The sequence below is a fragment of the Microcaecilia unicolor genome, chromosome 9 (assembly GCF_901765095.1).
Source record: "Microcaecilia unicolor chromosome 9, aMicUni1.1, whole genome shotgun sequence".
NCBI classification, from domain to species: Eukaryota; Metazoa; Chordata; class Amphibia; order Gymnophiona; family Siphonopidae; genus Microcaecilia; species Microcaecilia unicolor.
The window spans coordinates 163,912,554-163,936,744 of record NC_044039.1 but is presented as its reverse complement, the minus strand read 5'-3'; the positions used below and the strand labels follow the sequence as shown (position 1 = coordinate 163,936,744).

The window sequence follows — 24,191 nt, the reverse complement described above, 5'->3', positions numbered from 1 at the left end:
CAAAGAAACAAGAGGAGGTACTTTTACCAGCAGTTGTCTAATAGGAATGGTATTGGGGTGATCATGATTGTTGGAGGGTTAAGGGATAAGTTAATAGGTTGGGGTCAAAGGTTGCATAAGGCTGCTCCTACTGGTATATATAGATCTTCAGCAACTTGCTCTGGATTACATCTCAAAACTGCTTATTCCATACTCCACTCCTTGACCCTTGCAGTCCTCTCAACGGCTTCTCCTTCATCTTCCCCCTCCTTCTGATATGCGCTTGGACATTACTCGGACAGCTGTCTTTTCATACATGGGTCTAAAACTTTATTTATTTATTTATTTATTTGTTACATTTGTGTCCCACATTTTCCCACCTATTTGCAGGCTCAATGTGGCTTACATAGTACCATAAAGGCGTTCAATTCCGGTATGAACAAATACAGTAATGTGGTAGAATAAGGTTCGTGTGTACAGACACATTAGGGAATAGTAGAGAGGAAAAGAATCGTAGAGAGGAAGAGTTATTATATGTCCATTATATGACCTTCATAAGGAGAGTATTGTGGCTCCCTACAGATGAAATACTTCAAGACCTGTACATATCCATTTGGTCAACTCCTAATTCAGTTAGACCAACTAAACGAAATTCAGATAATAAATATTGAGTGTAGGAAGTTTTAGGACATGGCAAGCAACAATTGTCTCATGTTTCTTTGATAGTCAAAGTCTGGAACACACTCCCTCTGTTTACATAAAGACTGGACAGTCCTACCCCACCTACAAGGAACTCCTCAAATCTTGTCTCTTCAGGCATTTTCCTCTATGCCTTCAGTCTCTCTCTACTACTTAAGTTCTTGGCTGTCCTGTGCCCTTCTCTTCTGCCCCTCTGAACCTGATTTTCTGGTTTCCTCCCTTTGCCTGTCTCTTGGTTCTCTGAGCTTTTTTTTTTGTTGTTGTTGTTGTTGTTTCAATGTTTTTTTATTGATGACAGTGCCAAATATACAACGTGAACAGTGTACGTATACATTGTCAATGCAAGAAAAGCTTCAATGAAAACAAGATGATTGCATCATGTCACCAATCTTTTAACTGTTTCACCTCCACCTCTTCTCTTTATATTTTGGCTCTCTTTTATTGACAAATCAACATCTTGCCCAGCTCAACATTCCGACAGTAGACAGCAATTAACAGAAAACCTTACTCAACCCAAACAATTACGAACCTTTGTCAACCCTTTTTTCCCCTCCCCCCTCCTACCCTCCCCCCTCTCTTCCGCCCCCCCACCCCCACCCTAGGCAGGTTCTCTGAGCTTTTAATGTTAACTGCTTAGCTGCCATATGGCGATTGGCAGTATATCAAATACAATAAAATAATTTAAAAAAAAAAGGTTTGCCCAAAGTCACTTAATAGTTTTGTACCTTAGTTTACAGAGAGAGGTTTGGCCAGCCATCAGTGAAAAAGCAAGTTTCCCTAAGATAATCATGTGTATATGCCCTGTCTTTCAGACTCAAAGTCTAGAAGAAACACTACAGTGCGTTAACCTCCAAATGTCACGTTTGAAATCAGACCTGCGTGTGACCCAGCAGGAGAAGGAAGCTCTTAAACAAGAAGTGATGTCACTGCACAAACATTTGCAGAATACGAAGGATAAGGTAATTTAAATACAATTTATTTTTGGAGTAGCTTCTCTCTTATTTTTGTGTATCATTTTTAACTGTTTAATTTGAAAGGCAATACATAATCACCATTTAACAATGAACAGAGAACATGTGTCAATACCAAAGGGTTGTCTGCACAATAATTCTAAACCATTTCCAGTGGGTTGTACCCCTACTAGCACATGGTGGAAGCAGAGAAATTTTATATTCCAGTGATGATATTGTCATCAGGAGTGGTGCAGTCTGGAACAATAGTATGCCAAAGCTAAAACTAGGCAAACATTTTGCAAATAAGTGATAAACACAAACTAGGGACCTGCAAAATCTCTCTCTCTCTTATATAAAATACGAATACAGACAAAACACCAGGGCCATAGTCTTCCCAAGAGGAATGCTGGATTGGTCTAGCAGGACTCAAGGAAAGGAAATTAGCAGGTAAGACACCAGTCCGGACTAGTGGGATGTACCCAAGTTTTATCCGTAAGAGAGGAAGGAAGACCATGTACCCTTATAGCTCCATCAAGCCAATGGCACTATCCTACCTGGCTGACACATCTATCCTTTAGTGCTTAAAGGAACGCAATGATAACCATGTCACTGCTCCTGCAGGTATCTTCCAGAGAAACTGCTCTGGACTCCACCCAGGAGGCCACCTGCAATTTAGTTAAATGTGCCCAGAGCACTTCTAGAACCACCTTCGGATTGAGAATGTACACAGACTCAACTGCTGCTTCCCACTATTTCAGAACTTGTGGGATAGTTGTGTTCATCAACCAGCAGGTGGAGATAGAGCACTGAAAACTGAACTGAGACATCTCTCTTGGCATCCAGTCCAGCTCCTCAGTATTTTCTATCTCCAGCAGGTGCATGGACACACTTTTCAGCCCCTGATTCTGAGTGATTTGTTCATGATCCAGTTAGTTAGCTGGTCCGCAGTTGAGCTTAGCGGGTGGCTTGAGGCTCCAGTCATAGTTGGAGGTCTTCAGATCCCTCTCTGGTGCCCTGCGAATTTACTTCTTCCATTCTTTCACCTCTCCCCTGTTTCCTGTGGAGCTGTCTTTTTCCATCACAACAACCTTAGAAAGGTGAAGGAATGAGGTTTGCTGGAGAGCATGGGATATAGGTTCAGGACTGATACTTTCTCTGTTGTTCTGCACCAGGAGTGAATGGGTTTTCAGGAGCCTTTTACAAGCTATTGTATTTCCAGATTTTCAACCCCCTTTTAGCATGCTTCCACTCTGTAGTTGAACAGAAGGCTTTTCCTCTTTATGACAGCGTGGCACTTATTACATTGCTTCCTAGCCGGGGAAGCCTAAAAAAGAGGCCGATTCTTATTGACCAGTATCACTTTTGAATGTAGATGTGACGCTTTTGGCCAAAATATTAGCAAACTGCTTGGCTCCTTATCTCTTTCATTTTTGCTGAAGAGCAGACGGGATTCGTTCGCCATAGACAATCAGTTCATAAAGTTTGGAAAATTCTGTTGGCCATGTCAGTTTGCAAGATTCAAGACCTTCCGGCTTTGGTGATTAGTTTGGATGCCGAAAATGCTTTTGATAAAGTGGGTTGGTTCCATATGTATTCAGTGCTATCCCAGGTGGGTATAGGCGGTTGGTTTTTAGATATCATCTTCTGCAAGTGCAAATTCTGGTAAATGGGGAACGGACGTCACTGTTTTCTATTCAGAGGGGTGTCTGCTTTCTCTATTGCTCTTTGTGATTTCTATAGAACCTCTAATTCTCTTTATAGCTTTGGACCTTTTGATTTCAGGGGTAATGGTAGCTTCCAAAGAAATCAAGGTGCTGGCATTTGCAGATGGCCTGTTCTTTTGACTAATCCTCAGTCAGAAGTCACCAGGGCCCACTCCCAGTGAAACAGACAGAACCAGCCACCCATCTGCACTTTCTGGGCGAGAGCTTGCAGTTTCTCATTGTGAACCTTTGGCCACAGAAGAGAGCTGTAGGAGGAAAGACCACTGTTCCTCAAAAGGGATACCTATTCTGGAACTTCACCACAGCCAAAGAGGAGGAGCCCTTACTGCTCAAGTGTCAGCAGCCGCAATCCTTACTACCTGATGCCCTGGTGGTACACGCATTGTCCTGGGCTCTCACAAATCTTTCACCAGCTTCTTCCTGTCCTCACCAAACAACTGCTGCCCCCAGAAGGGAAACTTGCTGAGTTGTGACTTAGAACAACTTAGAATAACCTGCTTAGGGGTCTATTGATATAAATTTTCTAATACCCTTCATATTTGATTTTAGATGTAAGGTGTAGGAGGGGGTGTGTACATTTAGGCTATTTACCCAATAGTTTTATCGATTATTTTAGAAACAACATTGACAGACAAAGCCATCTCTGGGCTCTACCGCTGAGGTCCTAAAGTCATAGAGGATGCCTGCCAAGAATGCCACCCCTGACTCCAGGCTTTGCTACTTCAGGGGATGCTGGGAGCTGCTGATCCCAATTTAACATCGCTCAAGCAAAATATTCCCCACAGACTGCCACTTGTACACCCAATGAAAAGTAGCCAGAGGTCTTTTTGGGCATCTGCTCTGCTTATCTGTCATGAGCCTCTTTCAGAACCATTCCACCCTCAGCTGGGAGGGTGGTCATCTTAGTCACACCATAATTAGGATATACCTTTCGGGTATGCCAACAACCTATACAAATCTTCTTGTGACCTAATACATTGGAACCATGGAGCACCATATCTGAGGTGTGCTCCATGGTTCCACTCCAATAGGGCCATTTGTGAGAGAGCCCTATGGAGGGGAAAGACCTTGGGGGCGGGGAGGCTTGCAAATGTTTTCCAAGATTAGGTCTCTATCCTCTTCCTGGGCTACCCCTGTGATGCAAAGTGCCCAGAGCCCCTGGTTGATCAGGAAAGGCAGCCTTTCCTGATAGAAGAATGTCTTACCATGGGAAGTCTCATCCTCTTTCAGGGACAACTCCCCAACTCCAGAGTGTGTCCACCTAGGGGAATGATCCTCGTCATCCACTAGATACCCCTTGTGTCCGCCCAGGGAAACACGTTCGGGGTCCTGTATCATAGGCTGTAAGGAGCCTTTTTACTAAGCTGCGTAGGCACCTACAGACGCCAAATTGGAGTTCCCACCCGGTTACCAGGTGGCCCTTGCTGTAATTTAAATTTTGGCACGCGTCCGCTACCCTCTGAAAAATATTTTTTATTTTCTGACGCGCAGCAGCTACGCGTGTCAAATGGAATTTGATGCACGTAGACCATTACCACCCGGTTATCACGTGAGACTTTACCACTACGTCAATGGCTTGCGGTAAGGTTTCAGACCAAAAATGGATGAGTGGTAATTTTCATTTTGCTGCACATCCATTTTCAGAAAAAATTTTAAAAAGGCACTTTTTGTAGGTGTGCTAAAAAAATAATTCTGTGCATGCCCAAAACACACGTCTACATTAGTGCAGGCCATTTTTTAGCGCACCTTAGTAAAAGGACCCCTGAATCTGACTGGCAGGTGTCATCCTTAAGCAAGAGGGAACCAGTAACACAAACCAAACAGTGTGAAGTAAAAGTGTAGTGGGCCCAGATGGGAAACAGAAGGCAGAGTCTCAAACTGGAGAAATCAAGGTTTATTAAAGAACCCGAGATGGCCCGTGTTTTGGCTAATTTCCTAGGTCAGGGATCGTATGGTAATAGCTTCCTTAGACAACTTGATCACAAGTAATCCAAATTCAGGGTAATGTGTGTTAACTAGCATTCTTTTCTGCTACAAAGCAGCCGACCCAATTCCAGGATTGATTTGCAGCGCAACCACTGAGCCAGGCCAACCCCATCTTATTATTTTGTCTACTTTTAGAACCAAGTTCTCCAAGGGGCAGTCCATTCCTCCGGACTTCAGAACCAGCAGAAGAAACGTTACTGGGATGACCTGGCTCAATTGATGGAGCAGGAGCAGCAGCTCTTAAGGCAGGAGAATGAGAGACTCCAGCAAGAGGTCCAGAGCACTCAAGCAGATTTGACACACTCCAGGGAGAAGGTAATGATTACAGAAATCAATACAAATGCTAATTGTGTGCAGAGTTTTAATTCATGACTTTGTAAATAACAGATTCAGTTTCTAACCAGGGCAATCCATCACGAAGTACTGAAAGTGTCAAAATCAAAATATATGATTATATGTAAGGTGCTACTTATAAGTTTTAATTTATCACTTTATTGAGAATTCCTTGTTGAAGTATGAATAATTAAAATGTTATTGCTTATTTTCCTGCTACCTTAAACAAGGTGTAAGAGTGGTTTTATAAGTACACTAGTAAAAAAGGCCCGTTTCAGAAAGCAATGAAACGGGCGCTAGCAAGGTTTTGAGGGATCAGCGCGATCGCCGGTATGCGAGCCCTGCTCCTGGCCATGTGCTGCAGCGCGCGCGCCTACCTGCACCATGATGGGCAGTTGCAGCAAGTCCTTGGCGATGCTTTGCCCCATTTCTTGCACGAACCTCGGCCGCTCTTGGCGTACTCGACCCGGTAGAGCTTCTCGCCTGCCTGACAGTCCTCCATGGTAATGGCTGCAGGAGACAGCGGAGCAGGAGAGGAGGACGCAGACTGTTGCCCCTCGCTGGTGCACAGCTGCCTTCACCGCTGCAGGCCGCCGAGCAACGGGTTGGCTAGGTGATGCCATTTGTTCAGTGTCAGTGCTCCACCCTCGACGTCATCACGTTGTGACGCGAGGGCGGGGCAGACACTAAACCGGATATCTATGCCACCTCAAGTTTCCGGCTGAGGCTTTATTAGAACGTTGGAGGTGCGTTTTATATATAGAGATAAGTAATGCCACACTGGGAAAAGACCAAGGGTCCATCGAGCCCAGCATCCTGTCCACAACAGCGGCCAATCCAGGCCAAGGGCACCTGGCAAGCTTCCCAAACGTACAAACATTCTATACATGTTATTCCTGGAATTGTGGATTTTTCCCAAGTCCATTTAGTAGTGGTTTATGGACTTGTCCTTTAGGAAACCGTCTAACCCCTTTTTAAACTCTGCCAAGCTAACCGCCTTCACCACGTTCTCTGGCAACGAGTTTAATTATGCGTTGGGCGAAGAAACATTTTCTCCGATTTGTTTCATCGCATGCCCCCTAGTCCTAGTATTTTTGGAAAGCGTGAACAGACGCTTCACATCCACCTGTTCCACTCCACTCATTATTTTATATACCTCTATCATGTCTCCCCTCAGCCGTCTCTTCTCCAAGCTGAAAAGCCCTAGCCTCCTTAGTCTTTCTTCATAGGGAAGTCGTCCCATCCCCGCTATCATTTTAGTCACCCTTCGCTGCACCTTTTCCAATTGTACTATATCTTTCTTGAGATGCGGTGACCAGAATTGAACACAGTACTCAAGGTGTGGTCGCACCATGGAGCGATACAACGGCATTATAACATCCTCACACCTGTTTTCCATACTTTTCCTAATCTCAAAAGAATCTACTACAGGGGGTTGTGATTATATATGTTTTGTAAATTTTGTCTACTTCTTTGAGATTTAGTTTAAAGTAGTCAAATTTCAAAATTAAACTAGATAAAAAATGTCCTTCACTTTCTTGAGTACTGTTTATAAAAGCCTTTCAGAAGCTTCCTATTCTGTGATTTGTCTCTTGATGTAGAATGTTTGAGAAGGGAAGGAGTCCATGTTCAAGGTGCATGCTTAACATTATAGTATTGGTTAGAAAGCTTTACATTTGATGCTGCAGAAATAACTGAAAATTATCTATCCAAATCTTTCCAAGTACTGTCATATCTATCAAAATCCCAGCAAGGTGACTACTACCCAGCTGGGTATGAAAGAAGCAAAACTAGTCACACAGATTGCACTGTCAATTGAATTGCCTCAGGAACAAGCCACATTTTTAGATTAGGAAGGTTCACTGTGTGTGATGTGCCCATTATCTCATGAACAATCAAAGAATCCAGTAGATTCTGTGGTAACTTTAATTGTTGTTGGAATTTGCAGTGGCCTGATATAGTAAATTCAGATGGCATCACCACTTCAAATTTAGTTCTGTTTCAAGTGCAGAGAGAATATTTTGAAGGCAATAAGCAAATTGCACCAGTGCAACATGACTATGCATGTTTTTGCCTCATCTAATTTAACCCCATGTGGAGAAGGCCTCCGGAGAATGTGGATAAAATTATGTGCATGGGCAATTGTCAAAGAATAATTTGTGCAATTTAGCTGCAGGAAAAGTGCCCCCTCTCAGTAAAATGGAAATCTGAAGGCTGTTAGCTGCAAATCCATTCTTTAGTAAACATTAAGTTTTATGTTCATCATCTTTTCAGATCCGACAACTCGAGTCCTCTGTCCTCTCCTGCAAGCATCAAAAGCACCAAAGCCAGGCAAACCTGATAAAATCTATGGAGCAGGAGAAGATCAGCTTGAAACGAGAGTGTGAACATCTACAGAAAGAACTTGCTTCTGCAAGCAGGAAGGTTAGTGAAAGATGACAAATTGTTGATCTTTTCTTAATGTTGTTTTCGTGTATGGACACAAAAGCTGTTCTAAAAATAGGGGAAGAATGCTAGGAATTTTTAGGAAAGGAATGGAGACTAAAAGAATATCATCATACCTCTGTATCTCTCCATGGTGCAATTGCATCGTGAATACTGTGTGCAATTCTAGTCAACACACGAGTGACAAAAATGATAAAGCAAATTTGAATGACTCCCCTATAAGGAGGGGCTAAAGAGGTTTATAGCTGTTTAGCTTGAAGACAGCTGGGCGGAGATACAATAGAGGTCTATAAAATCACGAGTGGAGTGGAATAGTAAACGCAAGCTGCAGGTTTTTCAAAAAGTACAGACACTAGGGGACATGCCATGAAGTTACTAAGTAGTACATTTTAAAAGAAATTGGAGAGAGTTTTTTCATTCACCATATAATTAAGCTCTGCAATTTGGAGCTGGCAGATATGGTAAAAATAGTTATTATAGATGAGTTTAAAAATCCTGAAGGAAAAGTCCATAAACCACTATTACCCAAGTAGACTTGGGGAAAGACACTGCTTATCCCTGGGAGTAAGCAGCAAGGAGTTTGTCTACTTTTTGAGATCCTGGCAGGTACTTTCTGACCTAGATTTGCCACTGTCGGGGATATTGGGCTTGATGGACCTTTGGACTGACCCAGTGTGATATTTCTGCTCCTACGAGAGGAAGACAGGGTTCAGTCATCTTTGGAAATGAAGTCCAGCTGAGAGACCAGATCAGATAAGCCAAAAGAATATGTGATGTTGACAAGGCATCCCGGAGGGACAGAGAGAGGACAGTTATCCCTTATGCTATGGTGGGATTTCTGCATGCTAATTAGGAGTGTTGTGGTGAAATGGGGGATTTTGGTGCTTGTGATCTGTATTATTTTTTATGACATCTATTTCCCTCATTTGGTTTTAAAAGCTGTTGCAGAGGTTACTGTTTGTTTCCAGCTTAAGCCTTGAGGGAAAGTAACCTGCTCTACTAATGGCCAGAAACCCCTCTTTGTTAATGCTCTGGACTCTGATTGGCCCTGAAGTTCAAAATCCAGCCAGAATATGCTGGAAATATTTAGTCTCAGCAAGGGAGTGTGAAGAGTAAATCTTAGGAATGAGACCCTGTTCAAAAACCTGTGAGCAGTTATTTTTCTGAACTCCCCAGGTGCTACTCGGGTAGTAATAAAATGTTTAGTTAGTTTTACTGTTGATACCAGTTATTTTGCCTGTTATTGTTTGCTAATTTCATCTATTTTTTTCGTCCGTTCACTGTTTCTACCTTTTTCTGAAAATAAATCTATTAGTTTATTAGCTTTGTTGTCCTGGACTAACTAAGAAACCTGGTGGTTTGTGTTGGGTCTGTGGGTGTTTTCTAGGAACTGTGAGACCCCTAGGTTTTTGGCCTCAGTGTCCTTAGAAACCACTAGGGCGATACCTTGCGGGTGGGAGACTCAATCAGAGGCAAGAGAGAAACCCAAGTGTGGTGGGGTGGAGGGTATGCCAGAGTGGAGTATGTGCACAATTGCAGACAGGCCTGAGCAGTGCTGGATTGGACCCTTTAGGTGGCCGCAGGGTTAACCCCAGGTGGGTGCTACGTGTTTCGTGACAGTTATGTTCAAAGGGATGAATGAAAAAAATCCAGATGTGGCAGGAGGACTAATTTTCAGTACCTAGTATGAAATAAAACCACTTAGCTCTGTGCGCCAGTCGAAGCGGTATAGTAAATGTCTACAAAGAATAAAAAATAAAGAATATTAATGAAAACCAGCATGAAGGCTGGGAAGCTACTGAAACTGCTAGTAAAGCAGCAGCATGTGCAACAGTTCCACTATCAACAACACTCAAGGAGAAACACCATATTCAACAACTTGGGACTCTGGTAACATCCTGGTTGTGTTGGGGGTGGCTTCCACCAATGGAGGATGGGCTATGACTTGAATAGAGCCAGTGCTGGTGATGGGTCTAGAAAATGCTCCAGAAGCGTCTTTTGTGGTGATAGGAAGGTTACCACAGCAGCAGTGTGTGTGCAGAGAAACCCAAATGTACTCAAAGGTCAAAGCCACTATACTGGATTGCCTGGCCCTAACCAAAACAGCTTATGTTTAATTGTTTATTGGTCAGATTAGTAGAAACAGATACATCAAACACATAGAGAAATACGCAAATGACCAACCTGGTTTTCAGAAACTTCTCGCATCCCTCACCCCCCACCCCCAACACAGGATAAGTAAAACACAGCATGGTGATCTCTGCCAACCTGCAATGCAAAAGTCAGATATTAAGCAGGTGGCTATGCACAACATATGTGGTAATGAAGTCCTTTTTTTTTTTTTTTTTTTTTTTTTTAAGAGTCTAGCAATTCCACCAACTGGTGTTCCATCATGAGTAAAGATATCATATAAGAACACCAGTGTGGTAGTATTGGAGACTCCTCAGACAACTAGTAGTACAATATTGTCTTTTTACCCATAAGAACAGCCCTTTGTAAAAATCCTTTGTAGCCTTTCGGGGCCACAGATGTAATATGGAAACATGTGAACAAAAGAAGTGGATTATCCAAGCAAGTTCAATTCCATGATCGAAGTAAACATTAAGGTTCCAAAATCTGTGTATTTTCGGGCAGTACCAGAACATGTGTCCTAGCAAAGTTTCCCTTGAAGTGCATTTTGGACAAGATGAACTGGATATTCCCTCTCTGTGGGCTCTTGTTGGAGCAATATATAATCTCCAAAACACTTTGTAATTGGTTTTCCATAGCAGCACATTCTGGATCCACACCTTGGAAGCACTGATGTATTTCTCCATCTGAGGTCCTATCGGGAATTCCCAAGTCTGCTGCCCACTGGGCTGCTAGTTGGTTATAGTCCGTAGCCACGATACGGGTTTCTAAATAGGCACGATGAAATCGCAAGGGTACTGCATGTGTGTCTTTATAACCCATGTTCTGGTGTGATTTGTCTCAGTATCAGTATTTTAGAATGTAAATGAAACATGATTTTTCCCAAGGACTTTTGTTTCATAAACAGATTAGTCGGATGACTTCACTTGAGCAAGAACTGGAAACCATTAGGATGGAAAATGAAGGACTTAAGAGGAAGCAAGTGAAGCTGGATGAACAATTAGTGGAGGTATGATTAAATAAAGAGATTCAACACACTGAAAATATTACAACAAATACTTTAGTACGTTCAAGGACATCTTCCATAGCATTTAGGAGAAAGGTAGCATTTCCATGACGCTTAGGGCCCTGTTTACTAAGGTGCGTTAGCATTAAACAGGGCCCTTAAATTGAAATGGAAATTCCAATTATATAGTTCTGTACAGTATATCGCTAATCATATATAACCCCACACACACACAATATTCAATGCTGTTTAACCAGTCAGAAACGGCTGCTGACCGGTTAAATGACGTATTGCGGCTGACTGCGAATATTCAGCAGGAGATAATCGGTTATCTCTGCTGAATATTTGCAGTTAGTGCCTACCACTAAACTGGCTATATCGCACAACTTATCCAGTTAGGCGCAGATATTCAGAAAAGATTATTGGTTAAATCGGACTGCATAAATAGCAGTCCTGTCTTTAACTGCTATAACTTAACAGGCTAGCCACTGAATATCGGCTTAGTTAAGTGTTTAGTGGGCAAACAGCCCCCCCCCCCACCCCCCGGATATTCAATGCTAAGTCGCCAGAGATGCAGTCAAAGCGCTGCCTTCTGCCAGCTGAATATCGGGCCCATAGAAATCATTCATCACACATAAGGTGAAGCCAGTGTTCATCGGTGTAGCCACCATTTAACTTTAATGTCCAAGGAATACATTTAAAGTTTTATGGATAGTGATGCTGAAAATATATTTAAAGAGCCAGCTCTGAAAATCCACATATAGAACTGGCTGTTTAGAGTTGTTTTTAAAGTTATATCTTTACCCATCAGCTAAGATGGGGGGGGGGGGGGGTGGTTAAAAGTACTTAAGTAAAAAGTAAACATAATGGCTTCAAAAGTAGTGAAGAAAAATTAAAAATAAAAAAAGTAGCTCTTAATGAGTTGGACCACAGAATCTAGTATGCTTACAAGCAACATTGCGTTGTAATGATGTACCTATCAACTTATAATCTGTCTAGATCTCTGTGGGTACAATAGAAGAGAATAAATGAAATTACCAATTTAAATTAATACTTTTTTTAACAAGCTTGTTTCATTTATTTGTGACAGGGTGGAGGAGGGAAGGAGTTTTGTATTTTACATTTTCAAATGATTTCCGCTATAAAATTTTAATAGCTATTTACATAGCATTTAAAAATGTAGATTAATGTTACATTTTGTAAATGTTTTTTCTTTGTTAATCACCTCCATGATAGGCTTCCGCGTGGGGAAATCAGCAAGAGAGGGTGGGACTGGGAATAGGAAATGGAAACCCTATCCGAGAGAATAAGGCGACAAGCCACCAGTTCCCACTGCTCCCCCTCCCCTCGCCTCCTCTGCAACCCTAAAGAGGTCAGACAACCCAGGGGAATAGTACCTCGGCTCTCTCTTCAGTGATGGGCTGGTTGCTTAACTTGCTGTAGCAAAACATAATGCACTCAACCCGATACTGCTGCAGAGGTCAGAGCAGACACAGAGAAGACTGAGACCCAGAGCTAGCTGACTACTAGTTAGTAGCAGTGACTAATGTTACCATCGCAAGCTGTGGGCAGATAGCACTTCTACCTACTGGCTGGAAAATTCACTCAGCTGCATTTGGAAGTCCCCACATGCAAGCGTCAGTAGTCAGGTGAACTCTGATGCTGCTGGACCATTTAGTGTCAGTCATTGTGAGCCTACGTCAGTCTGGGCAGAGAGGGCTTAATTCCGGAGAGGCTTTCCCTACAGACTTGTGGAGCAGTGCCAACCCATCTCTGCCAAAGAGCTGCACCAGGTCCTGAAACTCTGGCAGCTGGAGATAAGTGAGCAGCACTAACGGAGAGGTTATGGGCAACTTGGTCAGGCTGCGGGAGCAGGACTTCGCTGAACACAATGTGCACATGTGATGACTTCAGCGTATAAATACTGCTTCCTCTGAGTCTTCCTCGCTTCAGTCAGTGGAGCTGCGCCAGTCTGTTGCTAAATTAGGAGGAGGTGGTGGGAGCAGGGGGGTCGCCTCAGAGGACTCTGGGTAGGTGAGAGCAACCTTGCCAGATTGAAAAAAAATGTCCCACACAAAACCCCGCCCCCGCTGTCAGCTCCACCCCCATCACCAACCCCACCCACAATGTCACTAACCCCACCCCCGATGACACTAAGCACGCCCACCACAACCCGCAACAGTCAAAAAATTTCCCGCAGCAGGTCGTGGAAAGCCGCCCGATTGGGCGGGAAAACCGCAATCTTGGCAACATTGGGTGAGAGGCTGATGGTACACTTCCTTGACCAATCATACTCTTGGAGGGGGTGGGACTAGGGTTTCCAAGTGGCATTGGGCACTGGCTTGCATCTGATTGGGTACAGACTTCTGGTCCCAGCTTAACTGTTTCTGGGACCAGAAGTTTGAGCCCAATCAGTTGCAAGCTGGGTCCGACATTGTCTGTAGAAGGGGAGAAGCAGAGGTATGAAAAATACTTTCAAAAAATACTTTCCAAACTTGTACTTCGTTAGTAAGTACAAAAGTACAGCTTGTAACGAGTTACACTTTTTTTTTTTGCCATACTTTATACTTATATACTCATTACAAGTAAAGGCACTGCCAACTGTACTTAAGTACTGTAACAAAGTACAAGTACTTTGTTACTACCCATCTCTGCCCATCAGCATTTGGACATATGAGTGTTGCCACTGAATATACAAGTTTTTGTCCCACCCTCTTCCCACCTCAAATGTGTAACAGGTTGGTGCTGCTGCCAACCACACACATGCTTTTGAATATTGACCCTAAGGTATCGTTTTTAAGCGAAGTGCTCTGTATGGCTGGAAGATAAACTTCTCGGATACCTTTCTTATTTGAGATAAATTTGTGTATGTATACCACCTGCAAGCCTGAAAACTATCGAAGTGGTGTACATTCAGGTACAATCTAAGCTTGTACCTGAATCAATGGAAGGTTAAGTGACTTGCCCATGATTGGATTTGAACCGGTTTCCACTGGTCTAGCCATTAGGCTACTGAAATGACATATCAAAAATAAATGAGTTCATATTCCTTTTGGCATCTCTAGCATTTAGTGCTTGCTAATCATTAGTGCAGGCTAAAAACTCTACCACGGCTTAGTAAAAGACCCCCACTGAGGTATCTCGAGACAAATGTTTAAGAATATATTGGACGCCATTAATTGGGGGCATGGGGGAGCAGAATGTTAGCTTTTAAACAGCGTTTTTTTTCTTTAAGCACCTCAAGGCTTTGAGATTGTTCTTCTTTCATTTGAATCATCATATAAAAAAAGCTGTTAAGAGGAGATAATTGACATGGAACATTCCTGAAAAAAGGAAAATGGAGTAGTAGGAGGGGCTGTGTGGGGTTTTTTTTTTTCCTTTTTAACAGAGTGAACACTTGATTTCATCCAATATGGTTAAGCAATTGAATTATATACATGGAAAAATGCTTTGAGACACCAACAGGAAGAAAAGGAAGCAAAATGTACTTTGGGACTACTTCTTTGTTCTAGCCTTTCAGTTAAACTTTCTGCACTGAGGGCCAGATGCACAAAGCTTACCATGCAATTAACGTTTGCTTTAGACTGGTTCTAGCCAGTCTAAAGAAAGTAATCCAGTAGCTAGTAGTGCACAAAGGGGTTTTCCTTGGCCACTGAGAACCCCATTACAGTGAGCTCATTAGTATTCTACTGTGTATTCCGGGAGATGCACAGCTTCAGAGCAGCAGTAATTTAACGAGCAAATTTTACTGCTGCCCTGGAGCTGTCAGGAGAGAAGCTGCTTGTGCTTCCTACCTCTCACCTCCCGCCAAGCCCCATCGCGACTTTCCACCCCTCTGAATTTTTTTTAAATTTCCCTGGTGGTCCAGTGGACCCAGACACCCCCTCCCCCTGGTTAATCTCTCTTTAATTTCCCTGGTGGTTCAGTGGACCTTAACCCCCTCCATGGCCCTCCCCAAGTCATTTATTTTCCCTAGTGGTCTAGTGAACTGGACCCCCTGTGCGCACACCCCCCCATCCCAATCACCTCCCTGTACCTTTAGAAGGTGGAGGCAGGAGGGCAGGAGCAACAGCTCCTCCCTCGGGCCTGCCCAGAACAAAATTGCAGCACCCAGGCCCTGCCCAGTGCATTGTGGGATGTGCTGGACAGCGCTAAGCACCATATAAGGAAAAACAAATTCATTATATGGTGTTTAGCCCCACCCAGTGCATCCCAGAAGGCACTGGGCAAGGCCTGGGTGCCGCAATTTTGTTCCAGGTGGGCCCAAGGCAGGAGGGGAGGAGCTGTTGCTCCTGCCTCCACCTTATAAAGGTTTGGTGTGGATTGGGAGGGGTTGTGCGTGTGGGAGAGGGTCTGGTTCACTAGACCACCAGGGCAAACTCAGGGAGGGCCGCAAGGGGGGGGAGGAGTTAGGGTCCACTGACTCACCAGTGAAATTTAAAAAAAAAAAATTCAGGAGGGTTAGGGTCCACTGGACCACCAGTGAAAAAAAATTTTTTTTAACTGTCAGGGAGGTCCAGTGCATCAGAGCTGTCAAATTCATTTGACAGCTCAGGCTCGCAAACAGCGAGCTATGCACAAAGGGGAATCCGTGCAGCTCATTTGCATGCGATGCTCGTGCACTGCTTGCTGTTTGCGGCTTGCTAAATTTTACCAAGTCGGCTGTATTTTACAGCTGGCTTTGTGCATCGGGCCCTGCATCTCTCTTCTTTTGGTTTCCAGTTGGGTAACCCACAGAGCAGTTCCTTTGGTGAGAAATTCTAATTACTGCCATTTGAAATGAGAAGCATTCTCAACAGTAAAATCATCTGGTTGGAGCAATGGCAAAAATGTAAATTCATGCTTCGATGTGAATGATAATGCTTTTTTTTCCTCCCATATGGCACACATGATGAATCTAATGTGCATGAAATAACACCATACTTGAATGCTGCTGAAACATGTTTTCTTGCTGTTAGTATATATATTCTGCACATCTTTTCTTCCTTAACTCTCTTCATGGTTATTCTCCTTCTGTTTGTGGCTACCTTCTGTAGAATTCTGTGATTGGAACGAGCAGAGAAGGGGGCACTTCCCTGTCTGATGTAGTTGAAGGTAGAACAACAGTTCTTCTCAATATATTGTGTTAGCATGATAAAGAAACCTCATCTTAATTTCCCTGGTGATCCAGTGGACCCTGACCCCCCCCCCCCCCCCCCCAATGGCCTTTCCCAAGTCAACAACAGTCCATTCATTTTCACTGTACGAGTCACTATTCTTTATTTATAAGCAGTTAAAACAAGCAACTAAAATACAGTTCACTTACACACAGCATGAAAACTTTGGATTCATTGAAACCTCTACTGATTCAAAGGCAAAGATAAGTGTTTTCTGCTTAAAATGGCAAAATTGTTTTTACAGAAATAAGCAATTATTTTGTTAGGTTCCTGGAAATGGATAGTGGCTCCAAAATCTCATCCATCCCATTTTCTTTTTTTGTTATGAATGGTTTAAAGTTTTTCTCTGTGTGCTTTGATTCAATCCTGAACTGTCCCCCAAACTGCATGCCTTATGCTCATGGTGTTCATTTGGCTGTCAGGTTTCATCTTGGTTTGTGATTCATAGTGAAAATATTGTGCTTCTCAAATTGGAGAAGATAACAGTTGTTCCTTCTTGCTAATAAATATTTTGCCTCCTAAACCAAACTAGAGGATTTTTTTTAAAGGATTTCCTACCTTTTGTATTTGTTGTGCTACTTCACTAGCCATCCCTAAGAGCCACAAATGTAGTGTGATAAAGTGTGATAGAACTTGTCTAGAGTTTGTTTTATCATGCAGAAAGTACAGTTTTGTATGTATACTAATAGTTTAGAACTAGATGGACAGTTAAGAGGTCTGTTCTGAAAAATAATATGGTAAATAAACAGTGGCAGGAAGGAAACTGCCTGGTTTACAGTGAACCTTAGAAGTTCTATATATAGTCCATGTTCTGCAGTTCTGATTTTACTATGAGCCTTAGAAGCCGGCAGGCAGGATGTAATGTTTTATAGTTGTCTAGTGCTTAAAATGAAGACATTGATTTGTCCCTTCACTCCCAATTAGCTGATCTATCCCGGAGTACCCCAAACCATCCAAAGTAACTAATTTTCTTACAGAAAGTTAGTGCAAGAGGGTTTCTGTTTCTATACTGAACTCTATACTTTGTGCTCCCTAATGTGTTCTCTAGATACTAGCACACAATATGAGACCATCGCTTGAAATTAGATTTTAGATTTAAGTACATTGCTTTCCAAATCCAAGTGCATGGCGAGTTACATTTAGGTACAGTAGTTATTTCTCTGCCCTAAAGGACTTAAAATGAGTTTTGTACCTGAAGCACTGGTGAGTGAAGTGATTTGCGCAAAGTAACAAAGCATCAGTGAGAGGAGTAAAATCTGAACTCTGTCCTGGTTCTTAGCTCCATAATATAGCCACTGGGATACTCCTCCAACAAGCAAAACTCCCTCTCTCCCCACTAGTTAAGATAATTAGAACAAGGTCATGATATGTGACTTCAAGGGGGGGGGGGGTAGAGTCAACAGAAATGTCAGAAAATATTTCACAGAGAAGGTGACGAGGTATAGAGCGGTCATCAGAGGAATATAGTTGGTGAAATAACAGTTGCAAAATGCTAGAATCTGGGCAGACTAGTTGGACCCGATGGTCCTTATATACCAACAGTAAGGATGAAAATGGGGAAAATGGTGACTTTGAGGGAGAGAGTATGACCAAGAAAATTGTATTGTGTGAAGCTGAAGGCAGAGGAAAATCTTAACTCTGGATATTACTGTGACCTCACAAGGGCAGTAGTTTCTACAGAACAGAACTGTTGGCTTCATGTGTTAAATCTAGACCACTTTGAACACAGGAAACAGGCCATTGCCATCAGTGACTGACATATGAAATGTTTCTGAAAGGATATTTGTCTTGTGTGTGTCTCTGAATTGATCAGTTTCTAGAACAAAAACATCTGAAAAATCTAAAGTGGGTCCAACCTGGATAAGTTCCGCTCATTAAGGCCATAACCGGATTTTCAGCAGCCTTATCCAGACAATGCAACTAAAAAATCTTCACCTACTGCCCCAGCATTATCTGGGTAGTGCCAGGGCAGTCTGGGTGCAGAACCAAGTCTGAGCTGGAAGTTATCCAGGTGCTGTTGATGTTCAGTGCCTAATACCAGATGTAGCCAGATAACTTCTGGCAGTCAGTCTACAGCCAGATATTCAGCACCTGTATCTCGGTACTGGCCAGTGCTGAATATCCCAATATAACTTTAAACCACAGCCAGTGATTTGAAGCATTGCCAACTGTGGCATTTTTTAAATAGGCTTATAGTGGAAAGAGTGTTGAAATTTATAAATCTTTTCCACTCTGATCTGGCCTCATTTGAGGGCAAATGAAGAGGTGACTTCCAAAACCTGTTAAGTACAAAAAGCTGCTCTTTGGATACATGAAGGTCGTTAACTTTCCAGAATTCTAGTGAACATAAGAAAATTATTTTCACTGAATATCATATACCTTACAAAAATAAATGCCTTTTAGTGCAAATTTCACATCCTATGACTATCTGTAAAGGCAGTCTCTGTACTTACAGGTTTTGGAATTCACGTCTTCAAAGTCTGATGACCACAGGATGCTATTGGTATTGTATCAGAACTATACTTTATGTAGCTTTTAATTAGGCAAGAAGTGTTTTGACAATTCTCGTTGGTTATTGATCAGATGCTACACTCGAGCTCCACTGTGATGCCTAGTCAGTCGCCACATTCTCGGGAGCTCCAGCAGCAAACCTGTACCATGGTACCTTGGGAGCAATACCTGAAACTTCAACAGCAATTACAGCAGGCAGAGAGGAGAAGTCAACGCCTTCAGGAGGAATTGGAAAGCAGGCCCTTGGACACCAACATGCCACAGGTACAAACTTTTCTGTGGCATAGTCACTTAGCTAATGACTTTCATTTTTCAATTCCACCTACCAAGATCTTTTTCTCTGTTTATGCCAGTTTTTGTTTTTAATTTTTACTTTCTATCTTGAAGACAACCAAAGCATATGTACAATGACCTAAAGGCAGGCGTCTCCAGCTTTGCTTTACACGTGTACAAGATGACATGGCCAGTGATTAGTATCTGCATTCTAAAACCAAACCAGTAAAGTGTCTTAAAAGCTATATATTGATGAGTTTTATATGCTTGTATTTCTAGTAATGCAAGCATGTAACATAATGACAAAATATCCGTTCAGAATTTTGAATTTGGATGGCTTCAAGTCTTATGGTACTTTGGGTCTCTAGCTTTACTTCTGCCATACTAACGGCAGTGAAGTATCTCTAAAAGCCTACGAAAATGCCTTCACCAATCCCTGTAACATTTTATATTTTTTTCCCCTCTAATTTGTTGTCTGTGTGTGATGGGTCTTGTCACTTGTCTTTATTTAATATATCGGTACTGTCCTTATCTTCTCCCCCCCCCCCCCCCCCCTCACTTTGTCTCCTCTGTACAGCAAGTAGAAACTCTCACTCAGATGTCTAAAGGAAGAGTTTGTAAATAAGCATTCTAATGGCCACCTCAAGGGGATCTCCCCAACCCATCAGTAATGAATTTATTACCATTACTTTGTTGATTCAAAAAAGCAAGGGGGTTAGAAAGTACAGTATACATCGCTGCTGCTTTAACACCAAAAGAATGAGTATAAATGAACCATAAAAAAAAAATTTAACAATCACATTCCTTAGCAGTGTAACATGGCAAGATGAAATAAAAAGAATATAGAATACCGAGTTTTTGAAGCAGTCTTAGAAGAATCAAAAAGCTATCTTAAGACATATAAAGAATACTGATAAAGCCAGCAGATATTGTTAAAAACAATAAATTCCTAAGACAATACCGAAGGCTTTATACTCCTAGTTAAGAGCTACTGTGAACACTTCTTGTCAAGTCTCCCCTTGCCTTGGGTAGATTTGCTGCATGTGATGAAACTGGGTTTAGCCTTTTGTTTTCTCTCCTTTGTTTGTGGTGTGGTGTGTTTTGGTGGAGGTTTGTTAGTTACTTACTGTTTTGTGTGTAAAACAACATTTGCCAAAAATCAACTTTGGGGTGAAGTGTACCACTTGCCTTCTTTCTCTAGGCTTTGCTACCGGAGCAGCGAGCAGTGCATGCAGATTCCTACAGGAGGATTGGGCGCCTCTGAAGGCTCAGCTGCTAATCAACTCATTACTTACACTAAACACTGAAACCTAAAAACTGGCATAAGCTTGAAAAATGGTGGAAAAGAGAAACAAATGAATGAGATGTACATTTCTTTTTATCAAGCCTTTACAGTATTATCCTTTCCTTATTTATGTAGAATAAAATATTTGTGTACAAAATTTGGAATACCTGTTTTTTTAATCGTATTTATTTTAAATTTTCATTTGTGGTGAGTTTTTTTTTTTTTAATTGGCAAGGATATAAATGATTTTCCTTTGTTTTGTAATGTACACTGTGTTTTAACGAAAGCTAATTTTATATAATGTATGTAGAAAAATGAGCTTATTTATACTGCGTTTTGTAAAACCTGTATAATAACTTTTGACATGAAGAGGGCATTTTGATGTATATGGTTAATAAAAAAAACAAAAACTTTGAAATATCTAAATATCTCTTATGAATCTTATTCAAATACAGTAGCCTTTTGCTGTAAACTGCTATAATTTGCATTAATTTTACTACTTACTAGTCTAGTAGGAGGTGTTGATTGGTTGTGTGGGTTTTGTGTTTTCTGTTGTTGGGTTTGTTTGTACGTCCTAGACTAAATAGCATTCAACTGCAAGCCCATGAAACAGTCTATAAGCACTATAAATGTTACATGGCCAAGTATATTATAGTGAAATTACCCTCAGATTTTAGTAGTTTTCAGCAGAACAATGTTGTAAGTCAAGTTAGAGTCTTGATTGCCTGTTTTATTCTAAAGGCAGACTGCCAGAGATGATAGCCTTCCACAGAGGCCCCCTTAGCACTTTTACAAATTGTGTTTTGATCCTGATAACTAATCTGCTGTTTCAGGATAGAAACAGTTTCAATTCAGTTGATGAACTGAGGGGTCCTTTTACTAAGCTGCAATAAAAATAAGCCTTGGTGCAGCCTTATGAGGGTTTCTCCTACACGCTAATGCCTTTTTTTACCATGACTGTAAAAACCCTGATTTTCTATTTCTTGCATTAATGGCTATGCAGTAATGTTCCCATGAGTGTGTGGCATTTTTAAAGAGAACTATCGTGTAAGCACTTACCACTGCCCATTTTGTAGGCAGTAAGGGCTCACGCGATATCCATATGCTAACCAGTTAGCGCAGGAACGTACCCTCCAAAATAAATTTTTGAAAAATCTTTTAGCACACAGCACATGCAGATTTCAAAGTTACTGCAGGATGCCTGAGCGTTTCCTGTGATACTCCGTTTTTTTTTTTTTTTTTTTTTTTGCTGCGTTAGGCGCATGTTGGCACCTAATGCAGCTTAGTAAAAGGGCCCCTAAGATAAGTGTTTCCTATACCTTGTCCTCAACAATCTCATGAAACAGAAAGCAGATAGGATTGTCACTCCTGTGATCCTGCTGCCATAATGTTCCTTTGACTGTGTTTTTATGCCTAGGGTGGCCATGAAGAGCTTCTAAAAAAGATGGAAGGCCGTATGGTAGATGTTGAACAGAAACTCAGGATTGTGAAACTGCTTCTCCAAGAAAAAGTGAATCAGTTGAAAGAACAAGTAAGTCTTTAGTCAGTGCAACTAATAAAGTTCTAAGACTTCTTTCTCTGATGATAAAGAATGTATTTTGTATACCTCGCATGGGAGCAGCTATCTACGCCAGTAGGACATATATTCTGATTGGCTGGCATACAACATTTTGACTCGTATGTCATTTCTAACTTATCTATCAAATCAGATCTATCAAATCAAGTCTCTGGACTTTTAAACCCTAGACACAAGAGGGAGAAACTCTTATTGTGATTTTTAATGCTCAAGTTTGGTCAAGTGTGTGCCATTATACTGGCACAAAGCTTATAATCCTTTAAAATAGTTTCACACACAGGAGCTAATTGTTTGCAAATGGTTTCATATCTAGATCTCCAAGAACACTAAAGCAGATGGCAAGGTAAAGGACCTTTATGTTGAGAATGCTCGATTACTGCAGGCTCTGGAAATGACTGAACAGCGCCAGCAGACTACCCAGAAGAAGAACTTGCTCCTAGAAGAAAAGATTGCTGGTCTCAGTAGAATAGTCAGAGATCTCACACCATCTGTAACTGCAATAACCACGCATCATTTAAGATCCTAGATGGGCTGGGAGAGAGTCACGGCACAATGCACTGTTCTTTTCTGCTGCTGCTGCTTTCTGGTTGTGTGAAGGACATTCCAGCTCAAACTGATACTGCCAGACAAATGTTTTTTTTATATATATTTGTGCATACTTCTGTAGCAAATCAGGTTTAGAAGTGTCCAACTTGATCTAAAACTGCCTTTTTCTGCACTTAAATGCATATAATTTAATGGGATGTAACTGCTGTTCTGCAGTTCTAAAATTACCATGTTGTTGTTACACCATCATCTCAGAGCATCATTTGCAACTGAATCAGAAAAAAGATCAGTTCTCTTGCAAAAGTCTAAATTCAAACTGCCATCTTAAAAGTTTACTAGTTTGGATTTTACCTGTAGGTAATTAGTGATTCTCTATGTACACTAGTATTTGATTCTTTGGCTTTGCATAGGGCTGGTCACCCTTATCTTATAAAAAAGTAAATGTCTCTGCTTGCAAAACAGAGTAGCATCTTGAGTTTATGAAATGTTGCAGCTTTTATACTGCCAAAAGCTTCTCTGCTTCATTTCCCTTTGTAACAGCTGTACTTTTAAGATGCCTCAGCAGTTCAGGGAAAGGTAAGGGAAAAATTAGCATCCTATGCTGTAAGTGAAAATCTAGGCCCAAATCAATGAAATTGGCCCTTAGCTCTAGTGTTTTTGAATCACTGTAGCTATCACTGACCTCCTTGTTATTTACTTGATGAAATGCAGCTTCAAAAGAAGGCCATCAAATATTGCTACATAACCACTGCCTTTTTAAAGCATTAAGCCATTTATCAAACAGACTTAACTCAGACAAGCATCCAAAAGAACCAGGAGTCATATGGTCCTTTATGTTTAAGTTCAAAGAATATTTTTTTCGGAATCAAGCATTTTACATTTCAGACAGTTTCAGTTGCACACATTTGCTTCTCAATTCAGACACACACAGTGTTTGGCCTTAGCACTTTAATTTTCATTTGAAATAAACTTAAGTGGAGCTTGAATACACACAAACATCAATGAATTTTTATGAGTAACATGAGCAATGGACCAGATGTACCAAGATTCTGCCTGTTACCTATGGGGAAAATAGTGCATCTGGCCCTCCCTAACCTATTATGCATTTGTAATATTAAATTAAGGAGGCTATTTGAAACTTGTACACCTCATACATAGCAGGTTAAGTAAAGGAGGGAAAGCATCCTTTTAACCAAAGAACAGAAACTGTCTATAGCTAATGAAATACGCTGCATCTGCAATAATTACAATTAAACTGTATATTGCTTTGCATTTGTTAACATCATGTTCTCAAATTGTATTGTAAATTCCAAGGTGTTTGTACAGAAAAAAAATAAAGCATTATTTTTCTACTTGAATCGTTCAGTGGTTCTGTAGTTGTAAATTGCACCCATCCTTGTACCATCAAGAAATAGCTGATGAAAAACTGCTAAAAATGGGCATCCATCCTCAGATTGAAAAAAAAAAAAAAAAGCAGTTTTGCACTATCCTGATTGTCATTTAATGTTCTCTCATGGTAAGCTTTATGAGCATTTCACTGTAGCCCTAGTAAAGAAAGGTGAAATTTGTTCTTGCCTGCTAATTTCCTT

General features: G+C 41.5%; 1 protein-coding gene across 7 annotated transcripts in view; it reads left to right on the top strand.

The window, feature by feature from the left end:
- Nucleotides 1–23,937, top strand: part of NIN (ninein) — a 213,649-nt gene extending 189,712 nt beyond the window's left edge. For 4 of the 7 annotated variants that reach the window (XM_030213934.1, XM_030213929.1, XM_030213930.1 and 1 more), the window contains 7 exons: nucleotides 1,491–1,637; nucleotides 5,477–5,656; nucleotides 7,949–8,098; nucleotides 11,157–11,258; nucleotides 18,995–19,186; nucleotides 21,898–22,011; nucleotides 22,370–23,937. In XM_030213934.1, the coding sequence (XP_030069794.1) occupies nucleotides 1,491–1,637; nucleotides 5,477–5,656; nucleotides 7,949–8,098; nucleotides 11,157–11,258; nucleotides 18,995–19,186; nucleotides 21,898–22,011; nucleotides 22,370–22,582 (1,098 nt within the window). In that variant the 3' untranslated portion in view covers nucleotides 22,583–23,937. Of the gene's footprint in view, nucleotides 1–1,490; nucleotides 1,638–5,476; nucleotides 5,657–7,948; nucleotides 8,099–11,156; nucleotides 11,259–18,994; nucleotides 19,187–20,396; nucleotides 21,665–21,897; nucleotides 22,024–22,369 lie in introns of those variants that run through there. The other 3 variants (XM_030213931.1, XM_030213935.1, XM_030213932.1) reach the window with 3 other exon arrangements.
- The last annotated feature ends 254 nt before the right edge of the window (nucleotides 23,938–24,191 follow it).